Source organism: Carassius gibelio, chromosome A16 (genome assembly GCF_023724105.1).
Source record: "Carassius gibelio isolate Cgi1373 ecotype wild population from Czech Republic chromosome A16, carGib1.2-hapl.c, whole genome shotgun sequence".
NCBI classification, from domain to species: domain Eukaryota; kingdom Metazoa; phylum Chordata; class Actinopteri; order Cypriniformes; family Cyprinidae; genus Carassius; species Carassius gibelio.
In genome coordinates, this window is record NC_068386.1 from 3,830,274 (window position 1) to 3,848,124 (window position 17,851).

Consider the following 17,851-nt stretch of genomic DNA (forward strand, 5'->3'; position numbering starts at 1 on the left):
TTAATTATACTACACCACTTACCAGCTTCCACGGTGTTGAAAATATCCTCTGACAATTAAAAAATGCGCGTGCAGCGTGACGAATCATCCCGGTCGGATGAGGAGGTCGTCGTCGTCAGGTCAAAGGTCATTACGTTGGTCAGCTTATTGACGGCTAAATTATTATTCAAAATTTTACTAATATTTAGACTGGGCATGAGCAGGCATTCACAAAAGGAAACGTTATGACAAAAAAAAAAAATTAGAGGAAATTTTGCTTTGACAAAAGGGCACTTTGGGCACCAAAGGGCAACGGGGCAGGTGCTCAGGCACCCAACGCCACCCCCCCCCCCCCTCTGCACGTGCCTGCATCACAGCCCTAATTTGTGTACCAGTAAAAAAAAAAAAAAAAACATTAACTGTGTAATTGTGCAAACAATTGTAAAAAAAATAATAAATATAAAAAAAGGAAATAAAGCATCTTACCAGTTTTTGCTTGTAATCTGGGGTCTGCTGAATCCTTTGCTCAAGGCTGAGCAGTCGTGGAAGGTCTTGCAGGGGCAGCAATTAAATTTATTTAAAAAAATTATTAAAAAAATGATAATCTTAAAAGTAAGATGAGTGGAAATCACTGTAGGACCAACCTGGTTCTGATGATTGCTGGGAGGCAATTCGGAACGTCTGATAACTCTGCAGTGCTATAAAACATCACTGTTTTAAGTGAATTGAGGAAAAAGGTAATTATAATTAAAACTTGGTAACCATGTATGAAAACAGACATTTTAACTAAATGTAGGACTGATGGTGGTGCTTTGTTGATCATTCAGTGTTTCTGTAAAAAAAAAAAAGGGGGGGGGGGGGAAACTAACAATAATACTGATAAGATGATATTAATAATAATAATAATAATAACATTAATAATAATAATACGAATTATACTATTAAGAACAGTAATGGATTTATGATTATTAATCAGGTTGTCTGCATTGGGTCAAACTGATTTGCTCAGTAGTTGAGCACCAGCCAATGAGATTCCGCTTGCGCAGTAGTTCCGCCCACTACTAAGGAACTCCGTTTCCCTTTCATAGGTCACTTCGATGCTGCGGTGACGTCACCACGTATGGGAACACCTCCGGTGTGACGAATGTCTGAAGCCCTATACCATCCCGCCAATCCTATTGGCCAAATGGCGCATAGCACCACCCTACGCATGCGCACGCATGATATACCTGGGTGCAGCGCGCCATTTCCCTCAGATTTCATTCCTTCAGGAATAGCGAATCATCTGTGCCCTATCATCTCGCGTTCTCCAGCGATCTCTTCGAGCAGTGTTAACTCCTCTTCGCGGACGCGATGAGTTTTCGCAAATGCAAGGAGCCATGTACCAGGTACATCACGGCGGGGGACACTCATGACAGGTGCGTAGTGTGTCTTGGTCTACATCACGCACAGGCGGCGCTTAGCGGCCTTTCTTCTTGTCCCCATTGTGATGGCCTGCGGCTCAGAGTACTGCGCTCTAGGGTGGAAGTATTCTTAAATGTCGCCCTCGAGTCTAACCCACGTCAGGTCACCTCTGCGACTGCCGAGGCACCGCACAATGCGAGGGCCTGGGGTGACACGTGCGACATGGATTTTGTGGACAGCGCAGCGCTGGAATATTCTCCACATCGCTCGCTCTCCCCTACCCTGTTGCAGAATAAAAGTTATACTGAGCCTGTCGTCTTCTCTAATGAGGATTTACTTCCCACACCGGAGGCATGCGCCGCCATCTCCTTCGGTTGTGGACGCTATGACGACGACGTTTTATCCACCGCGGCCTCGGGTTCTGAGGGCTTCGCGACCGACACTAGCCCTCTTCCTCCTAGCGGACAGGAAAGGCGTGTTTTCCCCTCCTACAGTGAGCTGTTGGACGTGGTTTCTCGTGCGGTGGGTAAATTGGGGCTAGACTGGGAGGTTGACAAGGCCGAGGCCCAACCTTCTTCTAAGCTGGACGACCGTTTTCTAACTAGTTGGACACCTACACAGCCCCGGAGGCCTTTACCTTTTTTCCCGGACCTCCACCAGGAGGTTTCGAGGTCCTGGAAACAGCCGTTTTTGGCGCGGATCACTAATGCTGCGGCCGCGGATTTCGCCACCGTTTCTGATATGGCGAACCATGGCTACACAATAATGCCCCCGGTGGAAGAGACTCTCGCCGAACACCTTGCGCCTAGTTCGGCCGCGGCTTGGAAGTCTCGCCCCCTTCTTCCTTCGAAGGCTTGTCGAGTCACGTCTAGTTTGGTGGGTAAATCCTACATGGCGGCTGGTCAAGCGGCTGCTTCACTCCACTCTATGGCGGTCCTTCAGGCCTACCAAGCGGAGTTATTGAAGGAACTGGATGAAGGTGAGGGCATCACGCCGGAGGCAGTGAAAGAACTGCGTAGAGCAACGGATTTGGTGCTACGTGCTACCAAACATACCGCTCGTGCAGTGGGCCGTACTATGGCCGGTTTGATTTCGGTTGAGCGCCACCTCTGGCTTAATCTCACCGATATTAAGGAGAAGGATAAATCTTTCCTTATGGATGCCCCTGTCTCCAGGGATGGGTTGTTCGGTGAGGCTGTCACGTTGGTAGTGGAGAAGTTCAGGGCAGCGAAACAGCAATCAGCCGCTTTCCGCCAGCTGATTCCCTGCAGACCCAGGGAGGTTGAACGCCTGCAAGCGCCCACGCGTTCTCGCTCAACCTCCTCTCACCGTCAGCGAGCAGCCTCTCGAGAGGAGCCCACACCTATGGCGCCTCCTCGTAAGGACTGGGGCCCTAGGGTTTTTCCTCCGGCGCACCAGCGTCAACGAAAAAGATTGAACCTGACCTCGACGGCAAAGGCCTCTCGTTCTCGGGTACCGAATGGCAGCTCCTGATCATTTTGCTGCTTGCCAGGGACTGTGCCCTCCGCTAGAGAGCGCTGTCGGACCGCTTTCGCGCATCCTACACTCTCATTGCAGTCCCCATGCTCAAACATTGACTGTCTCGCCGCAAACAGCGCCTCGAGCAGCATTGGATCGAGCTGTAATGTCAGACGCTCCCTCAGACACTCTGCGCAATCCTGCTTTCGGAATTCGAGGGACGGCTCAAGGACCCTACACAAACGGCCTGTTTATGATGGCTTGCGCAGCCGCCGCTTTTTCGCTAGCGGCAGAGCCCGATGTTCCATCTGTTGGCCTAATTCCTGCCGTGGACACGTTTCAGGATTATACTCAACGGGACATTACGACTCTTGCGCATACGCTTCCCCGGTGCACGAACACCACAGGTTTTTCGTGTCCGGCCGTTTTAATGCATATGACAGCGTTGCAGGGAGCGGAAGTTTTGAAACTGCTAATATTGTTTCGGGCCGCGTGGGAACGCTTGCCCGACATTTCTCAATGGGTGTTACGCACGATTTGTCACGGATACACCATTCAGTTTCGAAAAGGCCCGCCTCCTTTCCGCGGAATTCTTTCCACTACGGTGAAGTCTACGGAAATGGCGGTGCTGCGACAGGAAATGTTAACTCTGCTGAGCAAAGGGGCTATAGAAGAAGTACACCCCTCTCAGATGGAGACAGGTTTTTACAGCCGTTATTTCGTGGTACCGAAAAATGACGGCGGATTACGGCCCATTCTGGATTTACGCCGTCTGAATCTTGCACTCAGGCCGAGCAAATTCAAGATGTTGACGGTAAAGTCTATTCTGTCTCAGATCCGACCAAACGATTGGTTTATTACGATCGATCTGAAGGATGTGTATTTCCATATTCAGATCGTCAAGAGACACAGGAATTTCCTCAGATTCGCTTTAGAGGGCAAAGCGTATCAGTACCGCGTTCTTCCCTTTGGCTTGGCTTTAGCGCCCCGTACTTTCTCCAAATGCATGGACGCAGCTCTGGCCCCGTTGCGGCGCCAGGGCGTTCGTGTGTTGAATTATTTGGACGATTGGCTGGTGCTAGCGCAATCGCAGACTCAGGCACACTCTCACCGAGATCTTGTGCTGAATCATTTGAACAACCTGGGCTTACGCACAAATTTCAAGAAAAATGTGTTTTAACTCCCTCTCAACGGATAACTTTTCTGGGAATAGATCTGGACTCTCGCGCGATGACAGCGAAGCTTTCTCTCCCACGCGCTCAGTCGATTGCGTCATGCGTGCAGCACTTCAAAGCGGGTCGCACGGTGACAGTGAGATTGTGCCTCAGGCTCTTAGGTCTAATGGCAGCAGCATCCCCCGTGATTCGTCTGGGATTGCTTCAAATGCGCCCCTTCCAGTGGTGGACAAAAAGGCGGAATATTTCACCCCGTTGTCTTCCGCATTGAACGATTTCGGTGACATGGCGGTGTGTGATGTCACTAAAATTATGGATGTTGAAAGATTATTTGTTTTTAATTAACTTTGGTTGGATGTATTTGGAATCAACTGTAGGCAACTGTACTTTGTTCACAATAGTGTGAAACAACTGGCCCATATAATCAGCCTCTTAGGTCAACATCAAGTCATTGAATGGGCTCTCCATGGGAGAGATCCTTTCAAGTCACCAAAAGGTTACACTATCATTGTCTCTCCATGGGGTGTTATTGTATTGTTTGTAGCACATTTGTTAACAGGTATAAAGGTCTGGTCTCACAGACAGTACCTTGGGTTAAGATTGTATGAAGGATGACATGCTAACATCACTGCTGAAGAACTGCTACACTGCTACCTTCAATAAATTCTTCTCCCCACAAGAACTTTGATCAAGCTTACTTATTTTATGTATTAGAGAAATCTAGTACATTGGCGAGCCACCCAAACTACTGCTCAGCCAAATACAGCAAAATCTAACAATTTGGCGAGCCAGCCAGGAGAGACTGACAAGAAGAGAACTCACCAATTGCAACAAGAAGTGAACAAAAGAGTTTTGGAAATTCTACAGTTTTTGTGTTGAAGATCAACAGACCGCATCTGTGGACATAAGTTATTTGAATCAACTTGATCCTTTCTCAAAGATTCTAATTTGGTGAGTGAAACTATCAGCTCTCTAAAAGAACTTAAAAGAACACTTTTTCATAAGTAAGCAGATCATTTGATGTGTGTAGTGTAACCATAATAACCAGTGTAGCACTGTTTAAGAAATGTTTGGCTTAGGCCTTTCTCTTGAGTCTGTAGGAACCTTTTAAATGATTTAGTTAATTCTCCTGAGACTGTAGGAGCTATAGAAAAAGTGTTAATAGCTTGGTCCAGTCCTCTTGAGTCTATAAGAATCATTCAAGAAAGAGGTTTAGTCCGTTCTCGTGAGACTGTAGGAGCCATAGATGTGTAATTATAGGCTTAATCCTGTTCTCTGGAGTCTGTAGGAATTGTTTAAGAAACAATTTAGTCCGTTCATCAAGAGACTGTAGTAGCAGAGGCTTGGTCCTTTCTCTTTATGTCTGTAGGAATTGTTTAAGAAACAATTTAGTCCGTTCATAAAGAGATTGTAGAAGCAGAGGCTTGGTCCGTTCTCTTTTTGTCTGTAGGAATTGTGTGAAAGAAACAATTTAGACCAGTAATCAAGAGACTGTAGAAGCAAGGGCTTGGTACTTTCTGCTTGTATCTGTAGGAATTGTTTAAGAAACAGTTTAGTCCAGTAATCAAGAGATTGTAGAAGCAGAGGCTTAGTCCGTTCTCTTTTTGTTTGTAGGAATTGTGTAAAAAAACAATTTAGTCCATTTCTCCAGAGACTGTAGGAGTCATAGATAGAATTGGGACTGATGTTGCTTCAAGAATTGGGAATTCTTGACTGGGTGCTAATTCAGTAGCCACTAATGTAGATTTAAATTAATGTTCAAACCGAATTAGAAGATGATGGCATAAAACCATGAAACTATAAGTTTGTTTGCCTTCCATAAAAATACAGAAAAAAAAAATTAAAAAAATAATGTAAATTGTCTAAGGGACAAATTTGAAAAAGGCATTCAGCCTTCTGAGCTAGAACTCAATTCAGACATTAAACAAGGAAAATTAGCCTGAATGTAAATGTTTCGTTTTAAATGGAAGATTGAAAACTAAGCTGAGCTTTTAAACTAATGATTTGTCTGTGTAACTGAAAATGGTCAGTCTAACAGACTGCTGTGAATTTAAATCTGAATAAGTACCTTTAACAGTTCTAACACCTTTTGTTCTGTTTTCACACCTCTGAGGGCACTTTTCCTGTATTCGCCATGGCTGAGTCTGCACAAAACAAAGGCAATAGTCATGCATTGAGGCCAACAACAGAAAGACATGGGACTGAACCTCCAAATGTTACCATTGATCAGATGTTGGAGAATCTGAATGCATATCTGGACAAAAGGCTGGGACTGAGGAAGTGCCATGATGACATCTGCCAGAAGTACAGCATCAAGTACTCAGAGAGTGGACTATGGGCTTTGCCGGACATTAAAAGGGCTTATGGAAAGATGCAGCGCTTAAGGACATACACCAACAGAGATGGCTTGTCTGTAATTTTGCTCAAACAAATTCGACAGCATCTACAGAGATGTGAAACTGACAAATTACAACATGAGAAAAAAGCAGAGAAAGCAAAGGTTCGAGCACTGGCTGAACAATTACAGACTGTAAAGAAGGACAAAGAAAGACTGTTACATCAGAATGACAAGTTGTTAACTTTGCTCTCCAAACGACTGGAATCAAAAGCTTCAAGCAGCTCTGATAACAGTGATGCAGATATCAACACACATACTGAAATTACAAAGGACAAACTGAAGGTTAGACTTGCTCCTGTAATTATTAAGAACAGAAGAACTGAAACTGAAAATGAAGAGGAGTATGAGGAAGATGGTGAACGACGAACTCGCACAGTAAAAAAAGTAATAAAGAAATATGTTCCATACAGAACATACCAGCCAGCTACTCCAGAGCAAGTTGACAAATGGTCAAAAGAATTGCCAGATGTGTACAAGCAACCACGGAAAGTATGGCAATTTCTTCAACGCTTGCAGAAAATCTACAATTTACATCCACTGGACAGTGTGATGATTGTTAATGTGAACTTAAGAGACAATGACCAACAACGACTTACAGAAAGTGTTGAAAGAAGGATTGGTGAATCTCAAGAAAACATTGAAGCTGGATGGGAAGCGGTTCAAACCTTCTTATTTGAACTGAAACCTGCAGAGGTTAATTGGGCTAAAATTACCTCTTGTGTGCAGAAGACAGGAGAAAGTGTTGCAGAATTTGAAGAACGCTTCAGACAAACTTGGATGGAACATGCTGGTTTGAACAACAACATTGAAGAACTCTGTGAAGACACTAGCATCCCTTTTAAAACCATATTTGTGAATGGACTGAAACCTGAGGTTTCTAAAACTCTTAAAATCAGGTATGATGACTGGGACAGCACTGGAACAACATTTATTCAGATTGTAGAATGGTCAGCAAAGATTGAAAGAACACAGGAAGTCGATCTCAGAGTTTTACAATCCAAAACCTTGTCATACAACAACAGGACAATGGGATACGAAAAAAGTGAATATCAGAGACACTCAAGAGAGAAAACTCAGGAAAGATTTAGACATTGCAACGAGGAAGGACACTGGATTCGTGATTGTAAGCTGAGTTTGAGACAAAGTGATGACGACCACCTGTTGAAGAGGTTTCAGCAGTTGACAGCCAAACAAAAACAGACTCTGCTAAATGCTGTGGAGCCACAGGGAAACTGAAGAACCTCTCTCTGCAGCACCAGCTAGTGACATCTTATCCAAAAGCTGATGGACTCCATGAAACCTCAACAACTGAAGCCACAGAGGATGTCCTAGTAGACAGTGCTGCTAAACAAGCCGTAAAGGAGAGAGGTAAACATGCAGCGGCATTAAGACAACTTCAGCAAAACTCACAAACTGTTCTACATAGTAAACAGATTCAAATTGAATTGGCCAGGAAACAATCATCATTGTTAATGGAAGATGTAAAAAAACATGATGACAACCGATGCCTTAAGGAAAACCACAAGGAAAATGGACTATGCCCTTTTGAACATGTCACAGGCCGGCCCATGTCCACTGAAAATCTAACATCTGACAGCCTTGTCCAAACTGATGAAAGACTCAGTCTGGCAGTACACAATGCCAAGAATCAAGTTTTGGCACCTCCAAAAGGGAGCCATGGCTTAGTGCCCAACAAATGGGTAAAGATTAAAAAAACTGATGTGTCGCAACAAGAATACAGATGGGAAAGACCAATTGAGGATCTTTTAGTAACTGACACAGCAGTTAAGGCACAGGGAAACAATGAGTGGATTGATGTGAATTTGCCTAGAGATGAGGGATAGATGGCAGTAGTGTTTTTCAGAGTCCAAATATGGTGGGACTAGAGTTTTTAGGCTCTAGCTTGTCGCCTGAGGACGAAGACATGAACATTTCACCACTGATAAACACTGTAGTGTCCTGCCAACATTAAATAGGGACAGTTATATTGGTAATTAGGCATATTTTGTTTAAACTATTTTTGTTTCCCTTTTCTCTGGTGTGATTGTAGGTGTCCCAGCGTTTCAGAGGATGAGCAAAGATATCCAACGCTTGGACCAAACTGCACTGGCCACCTAGATAAACATGCCTTAACATCTACAGAACACAACAACATTCGTCACTTCCACAAGATCGCAACATTAAAATAAAAAAAAAGAACTTAGGCATTAAATATAATGCAAACCTCACCATGAACTCTTATTCTGTCATCTTAAGTAAGGGAGCCTGTATGCAGCATTCTGTATTCATGATTACTGAAAAGTATTGCAAGAAGGAACCTGTATACAACATGTGTACATGACTACTAAAATTATAACTGTTTTGTATGTTCTTTCTATTATGTGTGATCAAAAATGATCAAAGGGGGGATTGAAAGATTATTTGTTTTTAATTAACTTTGGTTGGATGTATTTGGAATCAACTGTAGGCAACTGTACTTTGTTCACAATAGTGTGAAACAACTGGCCCATATAATCAGCCTCTTAGGTCAACATCAAGTCATTGAATGGGCTCTCCATGGGAGAGATCCTTTCAAGTCACCAAAAGGTTACACTATCATTGTCTCTCCATGGGGTGTTATTGTATTGTTTGTAGCACATTTGTTAACAGGTATAAAGGTCTGGTCTCACAGACAGTACCTTGGGTTAAGATTGTATGAAGGATGACATGCTAACATCACTGCTGAAGAACTGCTACACTGCTACCTTCAATAAATTCTTCTCCCCACAAGAACTTTGATCAAGCTTACTTATTTTATGTATTAGAGAAATCTAGTACATTGGCGAGCCACCCAAACTACTGCTCAGCCAAATACAGCAAAATCTAACAATGTCAACCGAATTTCTCCTGTCAGGAGTTCGACTGGGAATTTATGCTTTCCGAGAGACTGTCACGACGGACGCGTCTTTGACTGGTTGGGGAGCTGTGTGTCGAGGGCGCCCAGCCCACGGAGTATGGACAGCGGCTCAGCGCGGCTGGCACATAAACAGACTGGAATTACTGGCAGTTTTTCTGGCTCTCCAGTATTTCACGAATCTGCTGATCGGCCGTCATGTGCTGCTCAGATCGGACAACACAGCGGTTGTGTCTTACCTGAACCATCAAGGAGGATTGCACTCTCGCCCCCTGTGCAGGCTGGCGAGGCATGTTCTTCTGTGGTCTCGGGACAAATTTCTGTCGATCCGGGCCGTTCATGTCCCCGGACGATTGAATTTCGGAGCGGACTTGCTATCCAGACAGGCTCTGGAACAGGGAGAATGGCAATTACACCCCCAGATGGTCAATCTTTTATGGCGGATATTCAGCAAAGCGAAAGTGGATTTATTCGCGTCGAGCATGACTACGCATTGCCCGCTATGGTTCTCCCTATGCTCCCCATCGCCCCTGGGCGTGGATGCGTTAGCTCACAGCTGGCCCGGGACCAGTCTGTATGATTTTCCTCCGATTCGTTTGATCCCAGCGGTATTATGCAGAATACAGCGGGACAGAGTGGAACAGCTGCTGCTGGTGGCTCCGCGATGGCACACGCAGCCGTGGTTTGCGGATCTGATCAGTCTGCTAGCGGGCTCTCCGTGGGAGATTCCCCTCAGACAGGATTTGTTATCACAAGCACAGGGGCTGATTTGGCACCCGAGGCCAGATCTGTGGAAACTGTGGGCGTGGCCACTGAGCGGAGTGCATTAGTATGTCCCGGTCTTTCTGTTGAAACCACGGAGACTATATTGAATTCTAGAGCAGCTTCTACGAAACACTTATATGCTTTCAAGTGGAGACTGTTTACAGCCTGGTGTGGCAATCGTAATGTGGATCCAGTTTACTGCCCAGTGCCTTCAGTGCTGGAGTTCCTCCAGGAGCGTTTTTCGGATGGCGTTACACCAGCCACTTTAAAGGTTTACGTGGCAGCCATTTCAGCTTACCACGAATACATAGGCGGTGCCTCTGTGGGGCGTCATCCACTAGTTTCTCGTTTCATACAGGGTGCGCGACGGCTGAGGCCTTTCCGCCCTGTGCGAGTTCCTTCATGGGATTTATCCATTGTGTTGCTAGGATTATCAGGGCATCCGTTTGAGCCCTTGGAGACCGTATCGGATAAATTCTTGACACTGAAGACACTTCTTCTTATGGCTTTATCCTCCCTCAAGAGAGTTGGGGATTTACAGGCTCTTTCTGTTTCACCCTCATGCATGGAATTTGCACCGGGCGCTGTGAAGGTGCTGCTGTGGCCCAGGCCTAACTATGTGGATCGTACAGCCCCTTGGCATGAATCTGAACAGCTGTTTGTCTGTTTTGGACATAAAAGTAAGGGTCATGCGGTTACAAAGCAGCGCATGTCCCATTGGCTGGTGGAGGCAATTTCTTTGGCCTATGAGGCGCGCGGACTCGCTTCGCCCTTAGGAGTTAAAGCTCATTCCACTCGAGCTGTGGCTTCTTCTCAAGCTTTTCTCAGTGGATCTTCTATGGATGATATCTGTGCTGCGGCAGGATGGTCCTCACCGAGTACTTTTAGCAAGTCCTACAGTCTAGATGTGAGGATGGCTCCTGGCTCCCGGGTTCTCTCCGCTTGAGCAGATGCTTCCTCGGATCTCAGTTATCAGGTACGTCAGGCGTTTTGGTATATCATTCCCATACGTGGTGACGTCACCGCAGCATCGAAGTGACCTATGAAAGGGAACATCTCGGTTAAGTATGTAACCATGGTTCCCTGAATAGGGAACGAGATGCTGCGGTTCTGGCTGTTCCATACCTTGATAATTTCTTCATCTTCAGTCATGAAATCTGAGCGAAATGGCGCGCTGCACCCAGGTATATCATGCGTGCGCATGCGTAGGGTGGTGCTATGCGCCATTTGGCCAATAGGATTGGCGGGATAGTATAGGGCTTCAGACATTCGTCACACCGGAGGTGTTCCCATACGTGGTGACGTCACCGCAGCATCTCGTTCCCTATTCAGGGAACCATGGTTACATACGTAACCGACAAAATATCATTCAGCGCCTACATGCAGCGCGTCAATTCTGCATCTCTCGTTCACGCTCTCTCTCACTCTCTCAATTTGCAAAGAGATGAACTGAGAAATATCACAGATCACTTGATGAGAAAGAAATCTGAAGTGCTCAGTCAGAGTGTTCAGCGCTAAACTTAGCCTCCAACTCACACATTGGCGAGTAAAATCCGATAATTTATTAGCCTATGGCTAATATAAGTTATCATTTAGTCACCAGAGTGAAGATTTGGTCGCATATGCCAGTGATTTACTCGCAATGTAAAGGGCTGTCCATGAGGGTCAACAGCACAATACGCATAACAGTTCCGAATGGTTTAATGCATTAAAATATTTAGGGCTCATCTGCTTGCCTGCATCATCAATGGAAATATAGCTACAAAATGCGGTCTTTTAATATCCCTTTAATGCGTTCAGATCAAGTGCTGTTTTTTTAGTTATTAAAATACTGTGACGGGTGCTGTAAACTTGAAGTTTAACGTTCGTGCTGCAGTTCTATGCCCTCCACCTCTTCGCAACAGTTAGCGTTGAAAACCATATCATGTAACTTAATACCATACACTTATGCAGTCAAAGTTCATTAAACCACTCAAGTAAGTTAATATTAAACCATAAATACTTCTAAGGCAACAAATATGTTTATTGTTGACTTAAATCTGGTCGCCAAGTTAAATTATCCATATATCTGGAGTAGTAGATATAATGCTGCTTCTGTCAAGATGATTTATGACTTTGACCTTTGACCTTTTGACAGGTTGAACTTCCGGTAACCTTATGATGGATGGGCGGAACAAATGAGATCAAGGGTTAACCTATGACCTTTCCACGCATCAATCATATGGTTTTGACAGAAAGTTTTACCCTATTGACCTAATTAGTTCTAAATCATGGTTTTGACGGCTAGTTTAAACGGAAGATGAAAGACTCCCCACGCATCGATCATGCGGGTTTGACAGAAAGTTTTACCCTATTGACCTAATTAGTTCTAAATTATATTTTTTGACGGCTAGTTTAAACGGAACATGAAAGACTCCTCACGCATCGATCATGCGGTTTTGACAGAAAGTTTTACCCTATTGACCTAATTAGTTCTAAATTATATTTTTTGACGGCTAGTTTAAACGGAACATGAAAGACTCCCCACGCATCGATCATGTGGTTTTGGCAGAATCTGTTTGAACTCTGCGTCAGTTAGTTTGTTTGAACTCTGCGTCAGTTAGTTTGTTTGAAGTGTGTGCCAGATAGGTTGTTTGAAGTTTGTGTCAGTTAGCTTGTTTGAAAGTTTATCACAGTTATACGGTTAGTGTGTGTGTGTGTGTGTGTGTGTGTGTGTGTGGTTATACGGCTTCTCCCCCCCTCCCATTATGTTTATGAGCGGTGTATAAATGGGGTCGGTGTGTTCTACATTTTATATATATATAAAAACATTCTATATTTTCTATAATCTAAAAAACAATTAAAGGTTGAAAAACATTTCAGTTATATAATTTATATAATCTAAAACACATTTTAATTATTTCACATTTATATATATATATATATATATATATATATATATATATATATATATATATATATATATATATATAAAAAAAACATTATATAGTTTATATAATATACATAATCTAAAAAACAATTTAACTAAGGTTGAAAAGCTTACTAAAGCAATCCACCTACCTTATTTAGACAGAAGCTTCAGCTTTGTGAGAAACGGGCTCCAGCTCCATCTGTCGGACTCTCTCTGAATGATAGCACACGGTTGAGCCGTGCTTGTGCCCCAGGAGAGATACGGAGAGCGCGCGCTCGTGCCCCAGGGAGTGAGACAGAGACTTTGTAGTACAACAGTACAACAGACTTTGAAAACGCGTAGTTCTTTATATAATATACATATTCTAAGGTTGAAAAACATTCTGTTCTTTTAAAAAAGGTTATAAATGAAACCGTTATAAAAAATATACTGAAACCGACTGTTTCAGATAAAACGAGATCCATTCTTCGTTTGCACGCTACACTTCACTTTCTTCCGAATTTACTACAAAATCATAATATCTTCAAAGACATTGCTAATTAAAACTAACGTATCTCACGAAGGAGTACCATGATTTTGACAGTTTTCTGACGGCTGCATCTGTGAATTACGGTGGGCGAGCGGCTAGCATCTCTTTGTACCCGTCTAATTTATGACGACATGCGCGACCCTGGTTCAGTTTCCCACCTTTTGAACAAGTTCATTCATAGAACAAGGATGACACCTAGTGGTCACTCAACACCGATTTTCTTTCACAGCCCCCTTATAAGCCTATTTATACGCGTTACAAACATAGACAGTTACAAACCATCACTTTGAACCAGAAAAACTTTTTGGACGACTCTCCAAGACATCTGTTTTCCAAGACAATGGATCAAAGTGAGTATTTTATCATTTCATGTTATCTGATGGTAGTGATATTAATAAAAAAACAATTCATTGATCAAATTATGTTATGCTATCTTACAGTCTATGATGGTTTTAAACCATATTTCATGACATTCCTGTAATTTTCTTCATGTTAAGCAGATTACGCAGACATCTGGTGATAGTGATATTTAAAATAAAAAAACTATTCATTGATCAAAGCCTATTTTTTACAGTCTATGACGTCTTTACGTCGTCTTAATATTTCATGTTAAGCAGATTACGCAGTCATATGGTGATAGAGATATTTTTTAACAATATAAAGTATGTGTTATTTGACTTAATATCATGACGACATCGTGTGAAAATACTTTTATTTTGCAAATATCACCATATCCTGTTGAAAATACTTTTATTTTGAAAATATGACGATATCCTGTTGAAAATACTTTTATTTTGAAAATATGACGACGTCCGGTTGACGCGCGCTTAGTTTTGCCTGCTTCAATGCTACGTATAGGGATTTCAGAAAAAAAAATTCTGCTCCGTTAAATCGATGTTTTGCCATCGCGTTATCCGTTTGTCATCTATGAACACGACATCGAGGGAGGTGTAATCGTGACTAAGCGTAACTCAGAAAACCATTTTTCCCCGTTTGCTAACTGTTCGCAGTGAAACGACATATGAGGATATGATGGTGAAATGGTTCCCTCGGGTGAGTCTGGATGAAATGACACCGTTATATTGAAAATTGCGCCATCTGCTTGCGGTTTAATGTTATGACATCACGATGTCTTTGTCACAGTGTGTGTGTGTGTGTGTGTGTGTGTGTGTGTGTGTGTGTGTGCGCGTGCGTGTGCGTGTGTGTGTGTGTGTGTGTGTGTGTGTGTGTGTGTGCTCCATTAAACTGTAAAATAAAAAAACCTCTCCACGCGTTTGAAATCATAACACTTTTTTATTTATTTATTTATTTTTTTATCTCAGGTTCAAATATTGAGCACCAAGCCTTTGACGGTATTAATACACGTAAGTACGTATTTACTATTCTTTTTTATAAACTAAAATGAACGTATTTTAATTTTGTATATTATTAATTTATTTATTTATTTATTTTTATTATTTTTTATTTTTATTTTTTTATCATAATTTTTTTATTTATTTATTTATTTATTTTTTATTCACAGAGGCCGCGATTGATCCAGACAGCGCAGTCGATGGTAAGACAAGATCCATCTCCATATTTTTTTATGAGAAATCAAAATTGTAACTTTTTTATGTTTATGAGGAATCTAATTATTATTTTCTTTAGATTTTATCCAATTCATCACACAACCCGCCTTTCAGACAGTTATCGATCTCACACAAGATGGCGATGAAGATCCCACCGTCAACGTAACAGACAACATCCCGCCTGATTCCGCTCCGGCCCGCATCGAGAATCCAATAGGATCCTGCGACGAATCACTCCCTGGACCCGCCGACGAACCAGCAAGAAAGAAAACTAGAAAAATGAATCGCCCCACCTCTCCGGTCAGTCCTGGACCACGTGACGAACCACCAAGAAAGACTTATCGTTTTACAGCGGTGGTCCGACCTGAACCGAACGGCGAACTTCCGAGAAAGGCTTATCGTTTTACCCCGGCGATCAGTCCTGAGAGCTCTCCAGAGAGGAAAACTCTCTGTCTGTATTTTAATACATTAAAATACATTAATTGACTACATTATTGACACCACCGAACAGTCCGGCGACCAGTCCTGAGACCGATCTGTTTTATGGTAAGACTAACTACATTATTTGCGTTTAAACCAGACGAGGTCAAACCATTAAGATTTTTTTTTTTTTTTTTTACACCCAGCAGACTCGAGTAGAAGCCATAAGGACGACGTGACTACATGGGGCACGTCTCAAATCGATGCCTGGGACCAGAGTTCTTGGACGAGCGAGCGTGACGAGGTGTCCGACACCAACGCGGGTCAAACGCCATATCCTTCTCCCTCACCGTCGTCCGAAGAAGTAGAAGTGGAAGAAGTGCCGGCGCCTCAGCCGCTTGATGAATCATTCGATGATCTGCCTCCGTTCCATAGCCCCATTAATTCGATACAGTCATTCGGTCAAGTGTTTCGTGACGCGCAGGTTGACATAAACAACAAATACATCGAACTCCGCGTCGTACAAGATGATATTAACAACAAATTGGTAGGGTTGCGCAACGAGTCTCGCGACAGACAAATCGAAACCCTTAGCAGATTAGACGCGCTGCACGGTGAGTTCCGTGCGTATCACCTCGAGACACGCAGTCGATTCGATGCTCAGGATCGCTTTATTCAGGATCTGGCCAATGAAATATTCCAACGCGTCAATGCTATGAGATCGACGATTGATCAACAGTTTGATAGAAATGATCGTGCGGTGACTCAATACCAAAGGGAATTGATGCTAATATTGCACCACCTCATTCTCACCATCGTAGATGAGACCGCAGTCAAACTGAATATAGATGTATTCAGAGTAATTCTTATATTCCATCTATACTTTGTTTACATATAATCTGATATTTCAAGTAATTCTTATATCTCACGTTTGCTATGATTGTTTTAAATATATGCTTTTACATTCTGATTTTGTAATAGTTCATGTATGCTTTTTTATACTCTATGAAATGTGTAATAGTTCATGTATGATTTTTTATACTCTATGAAATTTGTTATAGTTCATGTATGCTTGTTTTAACTCTATGATTTTGTAATAATACGTGTTTTGGTCTGAAATCTAAAAAATGGACGGTTCAGACGACTTACGTCAATCCTCCACAGAACTGACGCCGGACGAGATCGAAATGCTAAGTTTACTTCCGGACTCTTTAGATCAGTATTTGTTTAATCAAGAATCCCTCCTATTTTGGATCTTTTTGAATTAGCCGTAAATCCAAATATGAATTTGTTCGATCCTCTGCTTAGCCTAGACACCGACCCCGTTGTACAACACGGAGGTGTTTTAAACAGCCCACCTGCGGCATGTACCGAGGCTGATCCTGACAACACAGACCACCCTGCCGGTAATGATACTCCGCAAGCGTCCACATCAGGTAACGTCGACCCTACTACACAGACTCGATTAAGCCCTACAGAAGTTGACAGGTTGATTCGCGAGGGTGGGGACGTTAACGGATATCATATTTTACCACGACCTCGTTTCAATAGCGTGACATTGAGAAGGACTACGAATCTGAGAGAGATTAACTCTACAGATTTGGCCTCTTACCACGTCCGCTTAAACGACATGCTTACTGGAATTGTGAATTTCGCTAGGGAATTTAACACAAATTCTCCGGTGATCAATATCACATTGATGGCTCCCAGTTTACAGATGCCCGTTAGTGGGATTTTAACTCGCGGTAATAATTACGACGTGGATGGGTTTATGGATCAAATTTGAAAAAGTTTTACAGAGCAACAACCGGTTACTATCTGACCAAACCGTAGAATTTGAAGCTTCCGTAGCCATGAACAGACAAGGCGGGGGTCGTCGTCGGAAACTCACGGACTTGGCTGTTGATGAGGTGATCAAAAGGAAAAAGACGAGTTTATTTTGCCCGATCAATATTTCAAATAATTTGTGCTTCTCCATCTGTCTCGCCCGTTTTCTAAACCCCCAACACCCCGAGAGCGAGTTAGAAAAACTGGCTTCCGTCATCCAAAACAGCGTCGGCTTCTCAATCCAAGACCGAATCGGTCTCGGCGACATAGCCTCTTTCGAACGAGCGCTAGACGTTAAAATCGTCGTATTTCACAGATCTAACGCCATGATCTTAGAAACCTACAAAAATTCAGACGAACCCCATCCAAAAACGGTCTTTCTGTATCTCCACGACAACCACTACTACATGATAACGAGTTTGAAGGCGTTCCTCGGTTCAACATATGTGTGTCCATTTTGCTACAAATCTTACACCAGCCTCAGATACCATCGATGTAAGCAC

General features: G+C 43.1%; 1 protein-coding gene across 1 annotated transcript; it reads left to right on the plus strand.

Moving 5' to 3' along the window:
• The first annotated feature begins 4,351 nt into the window (after positions 1-4,351).
• LOC128030020 (uncharacterized) lies at positions 4,352-8,449 on the plus strand. The gene has a single exon (XM_052617480.1). It carries the CDS (start codon positions 6,172-6,174, stop codon positions 7,669-7,671), a length of 1,500 nt encoding a protein of 499 aa, XP_052473440.1. The 5' UTR covers positions 4,352-6,171; the 3' UTR covers positions 7,672-8,449.
• The last annotated feature ends 9,402 nt before the right edge of the window (positions 8,450-17,851 follow it).

What these genes read in the sequence shown, in the direction of transcription:
- LOC128030020 (XM_052617480.1), top strand. Translation starts at nt 6,172, where the DNA reads ATGGCTGAGTCTGCACAAAACAAAGGCAATAGTCATGCATTGAGGCCA.